At 52.3% G+C, this 12,892-nt stretch overlaps 5 protein-coding genes across 5 annotated transcripts; 4 read left to right on the top strand and 1 right to left on the bottom strand.

Moving 5' to 3' along the window:
• Nucleotides 1-144: 144 nt before the first annotated feature.
• On the bottom strand, nucleotides 145-2,259 carry K452DRAFT_282211 (glycoside hydrolase family 6 protein). The gene is made up of 6 exons (XM_033539551.1): nucleotides 1,900-2,259; nucleotides 1,782-1,850; nucleotides 1,452-1,728; nucleotides 1,150-1,400; nucleotides 700-1,095; nucleotides 145-642 (listed from the first exon to the last, which is right to left on the bottom strand). Exons 1-6 carry the CDS (start codon nucleotides 1,973-1,975, stop codon nucleotides 356-358), a joined length of 1,356 nt encoding a protein of 451 aa, XP_033402933.1. The 5' UTR covers nucleotides 1,976-2,259; the 3' UTR covers nucleotides 145-355.
• A 1,211-nt stretch (nucleotides 2,260-3,470) lies between these two features.
• K452DRAFT_3710 (uncharacterized protein) lies at nucleotides 3,471-5,190 on the top strand. Its single transcript, XM_033546579.1, has 3 exons — nucleotides 3,471-3,808; nucleotides 3,872-4,499; nucleotides 4,552-5,190. Exons 1-3 carry the CDS (start codon nucleotides 3,717-3,719, stop codon nucleotides 5,008-5,010), a joined length of 1,179 nt encoding a protein of 392 aa, XP_033402932.1. The 5' UTR covers nucleotides 3,471-3,716; the 3' UTR covers nucleotides 5,011-5,190.
• Nucleotides 5,191-6,229: 1,039 nt separating this feature from the next.
• Nucleotides 6,230-7,245, top strand: K452DRAFT_240515 (uncharacterized protein; the record flags this gene model as incomplete). The annotated part of the gene is made up of 5 exons (XM_033537790.1): nucleotides 6,230-6,406; nucleotides 6,462-6,490; nucleotides 6,541-6,712; nucleotides 6,775-6,913; nucleotides 6,975-7,245. 5 exons carry the CDS (start codon nucleotides 6,230-6,232, stop codon nucleotides 7,085-7,087), a joined length of 630 nt encoding a protein of 209 aa, XP_033402931.1. The 3' UTR covers nucleotides 7,088-7,245.
• A 173-nt stretch (nucleotides 7,246-7,418) lies between these two features.
• Nucleotides 7,419-9,183, top strand: K452DRAFT_217769 (uncharacterized protein; the record flags this gene model as incomplete). The annotated part of the gene is made up of 2 exons (XM_033536312.1): nucleotides 7,419-8,998; nucleotides 9,057-9,183. 2 exons carry the CDS (start codon nucleotides 7,419-7,421, stop codon nucleotides 9,181-9,183), a joined length of 1,707 nt encoding a protein of 568 aa, XP_033402930.1.
• A 358-nt stretch (nucleotides 9,184-9,541) lies between these two features.
• Nucleotides 9,542-12,726, top strand: K452DRAFT_3678 (uncharacterized protein). Its single transcript, XM_033546574.1, has 4 exons — nucleotides 9,542-10,150; nucleotides 10,204-10,290; nucleotides 10,347-11,675; nucleotides 11,744-12,726. The coding sequence occupies exons 1-4, from the start codon at nucleotides 9,900-9,902 to the stop codon at nucleotides 12,618-12,620; spliced, it is 2,544 nt and encodes an 847-aa protein (XP_033402929.1). The 5' UTR covers nucleotides 9,542-9,899; the 3' UTR covers nucleotides 12,621-12,726.
• Nucleotides 12,727-12,892: the final 166 nt, after the last annotated feature.

Below are 12,892 nucleotides of genomic sequence, written 5' to 3'. Positions count from 1 at the left end.
AATATTTTTGTCCTGTAGACAATGCTGTTACATCACTTCATTGTACTCTAAAATGTCTTGATATATATATTAACTTTATCAGTTGGATTTTGTTACCAAACCCTCAGTCTAGGATACTGACAGCACACTATAAATAACCAGTATCCTGAGAATCTATACTAGCATTCTAGAACAAATCCGTCCATATTCGAAGTGAGTGTATATAGTAAATATGAGCTAAACGATCTTTAACTACATTTCGAAAAGACAGAAACACCACTGCTACTACTACTAACGAAAAATAGTGCCCTCAAAACTCGGCGGTTGTTGCTGTCTGAATGCTAGGAAAGCCTTAGTAGATCCCTCACTTAGAAACTTAGAAGGACGGGTTAGCATTGACAAGCAGTTGCTCAAAGTAAGCCTCAAACCAGGTACCGGCCTCAGGCGCCGGTTGGAGTGCATCAGAGTAGCCACAGTGAGCATCGTAACGAGCGGCACTGCTGTCAGAGGTTCCATCTGCCTCTCCGCCAGGCTTGACCCAGACAAAGGCATCCAGGAGTGGATCATCGGTGGCAGTCGTTGGGCGGATGCCAAAACCAGTACCAATAACGTTGCACCAATCACCCCATGCTTGTTGCTTCGTCGGCTGGACGCCGTTGCGTGCTTTAGGTTATGTCAGTGTTTGTAATTCAAAAGTATAGTAGACTGTGTACTGCTTACAAGTATCAACGAGGAAGTGCGCCGGGAAGCCATTAGAGGTTAGAAGCGGTGCAATGGCGTTGATGTACTTCTGCTCGTCACAATTGTTGTTTCCAGAGGTATAAGAAGCACAGGTAGTGCTATTCCAGGCGTTGTAGTTGGACACATTGGTAACAAGGCCTCGAACAGCAGCAGGCTTGCCCGCAGTGCTATAGACTGAACCGAAGAGCTGGGCCGACGGCGTGATGTTCGCATCCCACCCTAGCCATCCAGCATGGCCAGCGTCAATGTACATTGATACATTGTCGAGGTTGAGGGCTTTAATTGCATAGGCGACACATTCCTTGTAGGCGTCCTGTGCATTGGAGCACTTTTCGACATTGAGGTTTGTCACCAAATTGCCTAGACTGTCTGGTTCTATGGCAGTTGTTAGCCAACATATCCACGGTGTACCTTATCGCTGTGCCTTACCAATGACAAGTACGAATTTCACATCTGGGTATGCCTTGATTTGCTCCACAATGGCATCAATATACTCCGTTTTGTAGATATTGATACCGTCATCCGCAATGGATAGTTCGCCGTTAGATGCCAGGGCGGAGCAGTCACGATCTGGAAGGTCATAGACAACCAGCGGGAGAACCAGCTTGGCTCCCGCAGCATTCTGTTTCTGTACATCCTCGGCATAGGTGGCAATTGTAGGAATCTTGCCTCTGGTGTCACTGTGATGGTGTAAGTTCCAGAGAAGTTCAACGTAATTTGCCTCAACTTACAGCCAGTAGAAAGTTCCAACTTTAGCAACTTCAGTCGCTTTTGCGGCCAAACTGGCACTGCCCTTGGCACTCAGTGATGGCACAGCAGAGCTGAGAATCTCAGACGCATAATAGGGATTGGCGTAAAAGCTGTATCCGGAAATTGGATTTCCCGAGGCAGCAGCGGGTGCTGAAGTGGTGCCGCTTGGGGGAGATGTAGTAGAAGGGACGCTCGTGTTCCCACCGGCGGAAGTCGAAGCAGGACCAGTTGCGCTACCAGGTTGGCACTGACTGTAGTCTAACTAACATTGGTTTCTTTCCTAATGAGCAGTTCTGGAAAAATACTCTTACATTCATTGACCTTGACGCAGGTATAGGATGAAGCGCATGTTGCTGAGCCGCTGTAACCGGTACCACCGCCTATATACTGTTAGATATGAGTATGCCTGTGTAAGACGTGCTAACTGACACTGGCCCCATGCAGCAACTTGGGCATGGACCACTGGCAGGAGTGTAACTGCAGCAAGAGCTGAGAGAAGTTTCATTTTGCCAAAGGAGGGCTGCAATGCCATGAAGATGCCAACAAACAAATTGGCTGTGTGTCTGCGCCTGTGTATGAGCAGATGGTACGGCAAAGGGATGCAACTATGCTCTCTTATATGTCTTCTGTTCCTCTCATGGTTCCACCATGGCAACATTCCGGCTTGCGGGACCGCTTTGCCGATGCGGTTGACATCTGCCTCGAACCACGATGATCCGAGTAGAACTCCTCCTTTGGCACGGAACAGCGTGCCGTTAGGCAGCTTTGCGGAAGCAAACTCATTCTGCCGTCGGGCTGTCCCAGAATATAATGGTTTGTGTCAAAAGCGGATGTGCAACGAGTGTGACGGCTGAACATGTTGACACACTATCTGCAGTTCCGTCATGACGTGCTCGCCGAAGACCAATCACCTGTTGTGAGTAAAAGTACAAAGGTCAAGTGCCACGTGAACGAACGAGTGGGCCGCCGGAAGTGACAGCAAATGAGCCGAGAAAGTAATTTAATAGAAGGCAAAGAAACGAGCAACTAATGCACGCCATGGAAAAAGAAGAACTTAACAGAGATATAGTATGACTTGCCGTATGATGCGCAAATGTGTGAGATAGATTGCTGATGTTCGCCAATCATGGAATTGCGGCCCTGAAAGGTGCGTGGCGGAACATCATCCGGACTCGCCAACTTGGCGTGATAGATCCAACCGGTCGGCGCCCTTACATCCGCGGACCTGCAAGGTACCTGCATTAAGTTGACGTTATTTGCACACAAGCCAGTCAGGGCCAGCTAGAGTTTTGCAGAGAAACCCCAAAGAGTACACTGCCATGTCGGCATCCATAAGGCCTGACTGTCTTCAAACGTCCTACGCCTGGCAATGACCAGCAAAGTCTAAACCGCTTTTGCGCGCGATGAATCCACTCCGACAAGCGCAAAAGCATTGCGCTAGTCCATCTATAGGAGTTGCTGAACTGTTGTGTAGGCCACCACGGTTGCCGCAAAAGCCATGTGTTCTTAACGATATCACAACACCTCCGATACATCAACGCCGCCGCTATGCCATGCTTTTTCGAGCCCAAGAAAGCCCCGTCCGATACAAAAAAGTATTCAGACATGAGGGTGGCCTCAACTTGGATCCTTACTCACCTCTATCGACGTTAATTTCATCCATCGGTTCCCTCGGGTCCCGAGTCTCGACATACCGAACAATATTGGCAACATGGCTCAGGATCGCGCTCAGGACATCCCTCTCTGGTACATGAAGATGTAGAAAAGAGACATTACTAAAGTCGACAATGAGCTGGACGACTACTTTGTTGAGACGAGCGGAGGAAGCGCCAACCACCACATTATTTGTTGAAAAGGACCGAACGCCGGGCTCGCAGGCAAAGTATCGGGTGGCGGCCTCGGAGCTGACGTGAGGGAGCAGCTGAGGATCGTGGCGGTGAATGTTGGTGGTGTATTACCTACTCTAGGTACCTATCCCATCCAATCTCGGCCAGTCGGAGGACGACGGCAGTACGGCGGGCGGCGCGGGGGGCGGTGAGGAAAAAAACAAATGATGTGACTGATGCGGCACGGCAAAATTGTTCGGCTAGCCCAGGATTGTTCTTTCCCCAGCGCGTCTAAAGTCGCCGGTCCCGCTGCTCTTACTTTATTTTCTCTCCGCTCCCTCTTTCTTTCCCTCACCAGCCTCCTTCTCACCTCCTTCCCTTTACTCCCTCCAACTCGCAACGCTCCTCTAACTCGCAATAATGGCTGCCGGCGCTGTCAATGGCGATAAGCCCAAGAGCACTTTCCTCTTTACCTCCGAGTCCGTCGGTGAGGGTCACCCCGACAAGATTGCGTGCGTCCCCTCCTCCCCACTCTGACCAGAGAGTGCCTTTGCTGACTTCCTCCCCCACAACAGCGATCAGGTCTCGGATGCCATTCTCGATGCCTGCCTGGCGGAGGATCCCCTCTCCAAGGTCGCTTGCGAGACGGCTACCAAGACTGGCATGATTATGGTGTTCGGCGAGATCACCACCAAGGCTCACCTCGACTACCAGAAGATCATCCGTAACACCATTAAGGACATTGGTTACGATGACTCCGCCAAGGGCTTTGACTACAAGACCTGCAACGTCCTCGTTGCTATTGAGCAGCAGTCGCCCGATATCGCTCAGGGTCTCCACTACGACGAGGCTCTTGAGAAGCTTGGCGCTGGTGACCAGGGTATCATGTTCGGCTATGCTACCGACGAGACTCCCGAGCTGCTGCCCTTGACCATTCAGCTGTCCCACAAGCTGAATGCTGCTATGAAGGAGGCCAGGAACGACGGCTCCCTCCCGTGGCTGCGCCCCGACACCAAGACCCAGGTCACGGTCGAGTATGAGCACGATGGCGGCGCCGTTGTTCCCAAGCGTGTCGACACTGTTGTCGTCAGTGCCCAGCATGCTGAGACCATCTCTACTGAGGAGCTCCGCAAGGAGATCAAGGAAAAGATCATCCAGAAGGTTATTCCGGCTCACTTGCTCGATGACCGGACCGTCTACCACGTGAGTCCTCATAGATTTATTTGACATGATCTATCAGACTAACCGTTTCTAGATTCAACCCTCCGGCCTGTTCATCATTGGTGGTCCCCAGGGTGATGCTGGTCTGACTGGCCGGAAGATCATCGTTGACACCTACGGTGGCTGGGGCGCCCACGGTGGTGGAGCCTTCTCTGGCAAGGACTACTCGAAGGTTGACCGTTCTGCTGCCTACCTCGGTCGCTGGATGGCCAAGTCTCTTGTTAAGGCCGGTCTTGCCCGCCGTGCTTTGGTCCAGCTCTCTTACGCCATCGGTGTCGCCGAGCCCCTCTCCATCTTCGTCGAGACTTACGGCACTTCTGACAAGTCCTCGGATGAGCTTGTCGAGATCCTCCGCAACAACTTTGATCTGAGGCCCGGTGTTATTGTCAAGGAGCTGAACCTGACAAACCCCATCTACTGCAAGACTGCCAAGAACGGCCACTTCTCGGACCAAAGCTTCACCTGGGAGCAGCCCAAGGAGCTGCAGTTCTAGATACGCTTTACCTATGATTTAATGACTCAACGTCATGACGGGACATTTGGTTTTTCAACAAATAATCGGCGTCAGGGATACCAAAATGGGTTTTGCATAGTTGTGTGAGCAAATCCTCCAGTATTCAACATAGACTCTAGAGCTTGCAACCGCAAGAGCTGCTATTTGCTGGCTGATAGAGGTTCCGCCCTTATATGGGCGTTGGCGTTAGGGGGTTCAATTCAACACGAATTCTCTGGCTGTCCAACCCTCTCTTTACGGGTGAAGGGAAAGCGTTGGGAAGTATTTGTTCCCACCTTTTTGCGATAGAGGGAAGACTTAAGTCAGAAATAGAATGTTGATGCACATAATTAAATCATTCATTTGGTGTCAACCATTCCGGAGTCGCTGGTCATGGAATACATGGCATATACCGCCTTGGAGTTCTTCCCCAACGTGACCTCGGCAGCTGTGTGAGTGCGCCTGTTGTGCTGCGCTCCACGATAATTCCGAACCACGGTCGAATGGATCTTGACCGGATTGCATGTTGCATACAACTTCAAATGCAGCCGAAACAATCGTTTCATTGTCAATTTGATTTTTCTTATATAACTAGTCGTCAGTTGTGTTTTGTAGCTACTTGATTTAGGCACTGTTCGGTCCGCACTGAGGGTCTACTTCGCACTGTAGGTCTGAGGGTGTCCAATTTCTGTATGCCAAAAGCAGACTCAACTAAATTGACTAGGCTCTGAGGCTCGCGCCTTGAACACCGAAGCCGTTCCAGGGACCCTATCAACGAACTTTATTGAATCTTATCTGAAACACCAGCACCGCACTGATACTCAAGGGTGCGGACCAACTACAGTGGTCACATGCGATTGTTATCCTTGCTCACTCCGCAGTCGCGCCCCGGGACTTCTACTAGAAGCCGTGTTTATTAAAGTACCTTGCTACGGGACGACTTGGCGCTTGATTCACCTTCCACATCCATCTTCGGGACGCTGGTCTATACACCAATCATAATCAAAAGTTGTGGCATGTGTGGTCTTATCTCCACAACTTATTGTACGACACACGGAGCTCACCGGTGGGAAATGGGGCAAGCTGAGCAGCTAGCGGCAGTATGAATCTATAAGTTCTGTTGTTGCCCCGCCGTAGCAAGAGGCAACTCCAATAGTTGTAGAGATCAATCCAACAACAGCCTACCATCTGATCTCTGAGCCTTTTCTGTACCACAAATATGCGGATCAGGATTTTTATCGGTGTTCTGTTTTCCGCAGCCTTTCTTACTCAAGCACTTCCAGCGCCACGACCACTGCCAACGGCACCAGGAATTCCTTCAGAATCTACGGCGAGGAACGAACTTGGAAGCTTAGTTGTCAAGGCCCAAGGTTCTTCATCGGGATACAGCCGTGATGTAGAACATCTATATATAGTTTTCTGGCACATTGTTTTGCTGACACAGATACCAGGAATTTAAGCATTGGATAACCATCTCAGGGTGATTTTGTCCAACTAGCTTTGTGTAGCTGCATCTTAACAAGTGAACAGGAGTTGCGACACGCGTGAGACTGTTCTCAAACGCGATGGCACGAATGTTGTCACGAGCAGTGCATGCTCTGCTACGAGCGGTACTTGGGAGAGTCCATACGACGGTGCGACATGGACGGATAAGAGCGATGTCGACATCGACCATATGGTGCCCTTGTCAAATGCTTGGAAGGTAAAGTGGCTCTTTCACAGCGTCCAAGCGAAATAGAACTATGGTACTGACAAAGGGTTCAGTCAGGTGCATCATCCTGGACGGCTAGCCAGCGTCAAGCGTTCGCAAATGACTTGACGAATCCACAGCTGTGGGCAGTGACCGATAACGTGAACCAGTCGAAAGGAGACAAAGGACCAGAAGAGTGGAAACCCCCGCTGGGTGAGTACTTCTGTCAAAACCTAGTCCTAATTGGAGTATGTTGACACAAATGCACCATCAGCCAGCTTCTATTGCACGTACGCGAAATCATGGGTCAAAGTTAAGTCGGTATATGATTTAACGGTCACGTCTTCGGAGAAGAGTGCGCTTGAGGACATGCTGGACACGTGTTAGAAGCGGATCTCTGCTGGATGATTTGGTCGTGCTCTTCGGTGCAAATATTAAATATTATGGAGTTATGAAAAGGCTTCAGTTTGTCACAAACACATACCTAGGTAGTACCTAGGTACCTATGGAATGAAGCAAACCGGCTATGATTAATCCGACCAGGTGTTGTTGAGCTGAATCATGACTCGTATGATCAACGAGGGACCGATAAGAATTTCGACTCATCCCACTATCTCATTTATGAGTCGTACCTACCCACCGCGCGCCTTTTTAGCAAGCAGCGCATCCACTAAGTCCCTCTCACTCGCCCCGGTTGTATTTCGCCATCGTATCTACCATGGCTACCATCTACATTGACGAGGACATTGGCAAGGATGAGCCGAGCCAGCAGGGCACTGAAGCCTCGCCCTACAAGACGGTGCAGTTTGCATACCTCCAGCACCCCGCCGAGGCCCAGTACCTCACCCGCAAGTCCGAAAGCGCCGACGATGAAACTGCGAAAGAATGGAAGCCGGCTGCCAAGTCGGCTCTGAAGAAAGCTGTCAACTTCTATGAGCAGCAGAAGAAGAAGGCTGCTCGCGAACAGGAACTGGCCGTCCAGCGCCAAAAGGAGGAGGCAGAGCGCGCAAAGGTGCTGGAGGAGGCCAAGAAGATTGTCATTGAGGAGGACACCAGCCTTCCCAAGGCCGTGAAGATCAAGCTCGACGAGACGGGCCCGCACGTGAAGCTACGCAACGGGCAAGATGCAGAGAGCAAGGGAACGAGAGTCAGAGTCATTGGTCGTGTTCACCGGGAGCGCAAGCAGAAGGATGTTCTGTTCGTCACTCTGAGAGATGGCTACGGCTTCATGCAATGTGTCATCACTGGCCAGCTTGCTAAGACGTATGACGCTCTTACTTTGACGCGCGAGACGTCGATGGAGGTCTACGGAGAAATGTTCGAGGTTCCTGCTGGTGCGCATGCACCTCTCAACCGCGAGCTGCATGCCGATTACTACAAGATCAACCACGAATGGAAGGCTGCTGGCGGCGACGATGCTATCACCAACAGGGTCCAGGCCAAGGGAGACCCCAGCACGCTGCTCGACCTCCGCCACCTCACTCTGCGCGGCGAGGTTGCCTCCTCGGTCATGTTTGTCCGCGATGCCATCGAATTCGCCTTCCACCAGGCCTATAAGGAGACCAGGGTCCGCAAGGTCAGCCCTCCAGCGCTGGTACAGACGCAGGTCGAAGGCGGTGCGACTCTGTTCAAATTTGACTACTATGGCGAGCCTGCCTTCCTTACGCAGTCGTCTCAGCTCTATCTCGAGACTTGTCTGCCTTCAATGGGCGACGTCTACTGCATTGAGAAGTCCTTCCGTGCCGAGAAATCTCTTACGAGGAGGCATTTGTCCGAGTACACGCACATCGAAGCCGAGTTGGACTTTATCACTTTCGACGATCTTCTCACTCACCTCGAACATATCATTTGCCGTGTCCTCGAGCTCACGCTGGCTGATCCTGTCATTGCTGGATACATCAAAGTTCTCAACCCTGACTTCAAGCTGCCTGAGCGGCCCTTCAAGCGCATGAAGTACTCCGATGCAATTGAATGGCTCAGGGAGCACGATATCCCCAACGAAGAGGGTCAACCGCACACATTTGGTGATGACATTGCTGAAGCCGCCGAGCGGAGAATGACCGATATTATCAACAGGCCGATCTTCCTGACCCATTTCCCGGTCGAGATTAAGGCCTTCTACATGCAGAGGGACAAGGAAGACCCTCGTGTCACCGAGAGTGTGGATTGTTTGATGCCCGGCGTTGGCGAGATCGTTGGCGGTTCCATGAGGCTGGACGACTACGAGCAGTTGATGGCCGCCTTCAAGCGCGAAGGCCTCGACCCAGCGCCGTACTACTGGTACACGGACCAAAGGAAGTGAGTTTTGACACGCCTACTGTTTGTTTGTGAGTACGCTAACTAACATCCTGCACAGGTACGGCAGTTCGCCCCACGGAGGCTACGGTCTTGGTCTCGAGCGTTTCCTTGCTTGGCTGTGCAAACAGCACACGGTTCGGGACTGCTGCTTGTACCCTCGCTACATGGGTCGTTGCACGCCATAGGCGCGGCATAGGCGATGGGGAGCGGTATCTATATCGGCTGGTGGTACCCTGTCTGCACCTGGCTCGGGGTATAGGTCACGCTACCTGGAACACTTTCATGCTTTTTCGTCCTGCAAAGGACGTATATGTTACCCCCCGAATATCTCGGTCGATCAAAAGGAAAGGTCTGAATTTCCATCTGTATCGTGCGGTGTCAGTGTTTGGTGACGGAGAAGCGATAGGCCTATCGCGTGACTAGAACCAAAGTGAAAGCATGATGGCCCGCGCACAAGAACAATTGGTGCTTGAGGTGGTGTGGTGAGGAGACGAGATGTTCAAAGAGACAGCGGCCTCATAGCGAAGAGTGACGGCTGCATGCAATGGCTTAGCCGAGAGCGGAAATCACGTGCGTAGCGGCAAGCAGTACTTAACCCCGCCGAACCCGCGCGTTGGATTGGATTACTAGGTAGCCACAGCTTTGACACAACCACATCTGGCGCGCCCCACGCGCTTCGCCGTCAATTCAATTGCGCACGCTTCCACCATACCTCCGCGCCTGCTCCCCCACCAATCCCTGCGTATCTTGGCGCTTCCTTGTACGACTTCTGCCCGACCGTTCGCGAAGCTCCCATCTTCCCGCCGACATCGTCATCGCCGAATGCGACAGCATCGCGCGACCAGCAAAGCGCCTCCAACAACACCACCACTTAGCGAGCTCGCTGAGCATGTGAGAAGGGATGCTGCTCAAGTCACCGAGAAACTTACATTATCCCATCACCGTCACCAAGTTTCTGAAGAAACAGGATGACAAGGTCGAGAGGTTCGCGCCGCTCTTCTCGTACTTCTACCTCACCACTGTGACAGAAGGTAACGAGTTTGGCGAGGAGTTTCAGGTCGAGAAGAAGTTCCCTGCAGATTTCCAATCTGAGACGGAAGGTACTTTGCGCAGATGGAAAATAGAGGAGGGCGCAACCATAACACGGGAAGGGTGAGCATGGCCCCTTAAAAACCAACGCGCGCTCTGGACTGATGGCTTGACAGCATTCCGCTCGTGGATATCGAAGAAGAATGTAATCACGAAGTACAATGGGGCGGCATGTGCGCCAATTGCGGCAAGAATATGGACGAGTGAGTACATCGCGAGCACTATCACCTCGGCCGAAGCTGATGATTCATGACTTCAGAGTGAGCTTCAACACTACTGTGCGCGATATTGAGCGCGCCACTATCGTACGTGCTCACGGCAGCACCGCCCTCAAGATTAGCGAAGACGTGGCAATCCGCGCTGAAGAGGAAGCCAAGCGTCGACTTCTTGCGAATAAAAAACTCTCCTTGGTAGTGGATTTGGACCAGACCATTATTCATGCAACCGTAGACCCTACTGTAGCAGAGTGGAAGAAAGATCCGGACAACCCAAATTACGATGCGGTCAAAGACGTCGAGTCTTTCCAACTTCTGGATAACGGTCCAGGCGGTAGGGGCTGCTGGTACTACATCAAGCTGCGACCAGGCCTGCGGCAGTTCCTGCAAAGAATCTCAAGGATCTATGAGTTGCATATTTACACCATGGGAACGCGAGCCTATGCACAGAACATTGCCAAGATCGTCGATCCGCAGCGCAAGATCTTTGGTGATAGGATTTTGAGTCGAGATGAAAGTGGCAGTTTGACTGTCAAGACACTACATCGCATATTCCCGGTGGACACGAAAATGGTCGTCATCATCGATGACCGAGGCGACGTTTGGAGTTGGAGCCACAACCTGGTCAAGGTAACTCCGTATGATTTCTTTGTTGGAATAGGCGACATCAATTCCAGTTTTCTGCCGAAACGACAAGATATCATATCTCAAGAGCCACCGCCGCGTAAGGCGACGAAGTCAGAACCCCCAAGTCCCGCGGTAGATAAGGCCGAAATTGTGTCAGCCGATGCAGCTGCCGGAGCGTCGCCTTCAAGAGACTCGCAATCCTTGCCATCTCTCCAGATTCCACCGCCAAAGGCCAATGGTGAATCGACTTCTCTTGAAGAACAACTTATGGCAATGAGTGGAGGAGACAACCCAAAGCTCCTGAAGGAGCAGACGGATGAGCAAAATGAGACGATCGCGACGCAAATGGAAGATAAACCATTGCTTCGGAGACAGGAAATTCTCGACAAAGTTGATGAGGCAGCGGCCGACAAAGAATACAACGGTGAGCTAAGTGAAGACAGTGACGCTCACAAACAACGGCATAACCTTCTACACGATGATGACGATGAACTCAAATATCTCGAAGCGAATCTGCGGCATGTACATGGAACATTCTATGATGAATATGAGCGGACAGTCACTGGTGCTCAGGGCGGCCGAATCGCACAGTTAAGAGGTGGCAAGAGCCCAAAAAAACGTTTAGCGGACGACCTGGACGTTGTACCGGACATCGGCCAAATTATGCCTGCGATGAAAAGGAGCGTCCTCAAAGGAATCTCAATCGTCTTCTCCGGGGTTGTACCACTGGGTACCAACATTCAAGCGTACGTCCGCGGCACTGCTGCTTCTCTCTTCTTCAACCCTCTCCCACCTCCCACTAACACTTACATAGTTCAGAATATGCAGTCTGGGCGAAAAGTTTCGGTGCGCAGATATCTGAGCAGCTTACTAAAAGGACTACCCATGTAGTTGCGGCCAGGAACCGCCGGACACAGAAGGTCCGGCAGGCATCTCGTCACCGACACATCAAAATCGTAACTCTGGACTGGCTGAAGGAATGTTTCGTCAAATGGGTTCGCGTAGATGAGGGCCCGCATCTAATCCACGTGGAGCCGGACGAACAGGGCCACCAGGGCTCCCAAGGCTCTCCGCTCGACGAACTCGAAGAGGGGCCAGTCTTGTCGTCTTCGGAAGAGGATGGCGCGACTGCAGATACGGATACGGATGAGCTGGGTGAGGGAGAAGAAAGCGCTGCCGAGGACGAAGAGCTGGGCGCAGTGATGCCTACTTCCCCTGTCGAGGACCAGCAGGTAGTTGGGCTGTCAGCGGAAGACCGAGATGACGTCTACGACGAGCTGAAGGAGTTCATGGGCACAGATGATAGCGAAAGTGACACGGACGGGTCGCAGACGGACGGTAGCGTACGGAGCACAGCATCGAAAGCCAGCGGGCGAAAGAAGCGCAAGCGAAACGTCGAGTCGGCAGAAAGCTCCGAGGCAGATGACAGCGATGCCAGTGCGGCGGGCGAGGGAGCGACGAAAGTTGGCGGCGGTTCCAAGCTGCAGCGAAGGAAGAAGCGGGCCTTTGAGCGCGTCACCAGCCTGGCGAACGTTTCAACGGCGGGGCAGTCATCAGGCCTGCCGAGTCCTGACACAACGGGGCCGGAGGAGGGGCGAGGCGACGAGGAGGAGGGGGTGGAGGAGGAGCAGCTAGATGCACTGGAGGCTGAGCTGTTGGCCGAGTTTGAAAAGGACGAGGCAGAAGAGTAGCAATGCGGAGCATAGCGAGGCGTCCGGGTCAGGGCTATTTCAAGCGGGCAGAATGCAACGAGTCATGCAGTGATCGGCAAGAGGGCGCACCCGTTGACGGACCGTGCCTAACGAATCGCCTGGCTCCGTGGACGCTCAGGCGCCTCCCCCACCTCGGCGTCTGCTCACTTCGGCGTCTGGCCGCCGAGGCGTCTGGTCGCAGCCACATCGTATGTTGTGCGCAGGGAAACTTTTGCGCTCTCAATCAAGCCTCGCTCCTTCATTCCTTATAC

The sequence above is a fragment of the Aplosporella prunicola genome, assembly GCF_010093885.1.
Source record: "Aplosporella prunicola CBS 121167 unplaced genomic scaffold K452scaffold_1, whole genome shotgun sequence".
Lineage (NCBI taxonomy): Eukaryota > Fungi > Ascomycota > Dothideomycetes > Botryosphaeriales > Aplosporellaceae > Aplosporella > Aplosporella prunicola.
This window is presented reverse-complemented; position numbering and strand designations above follow the sequence as displayed.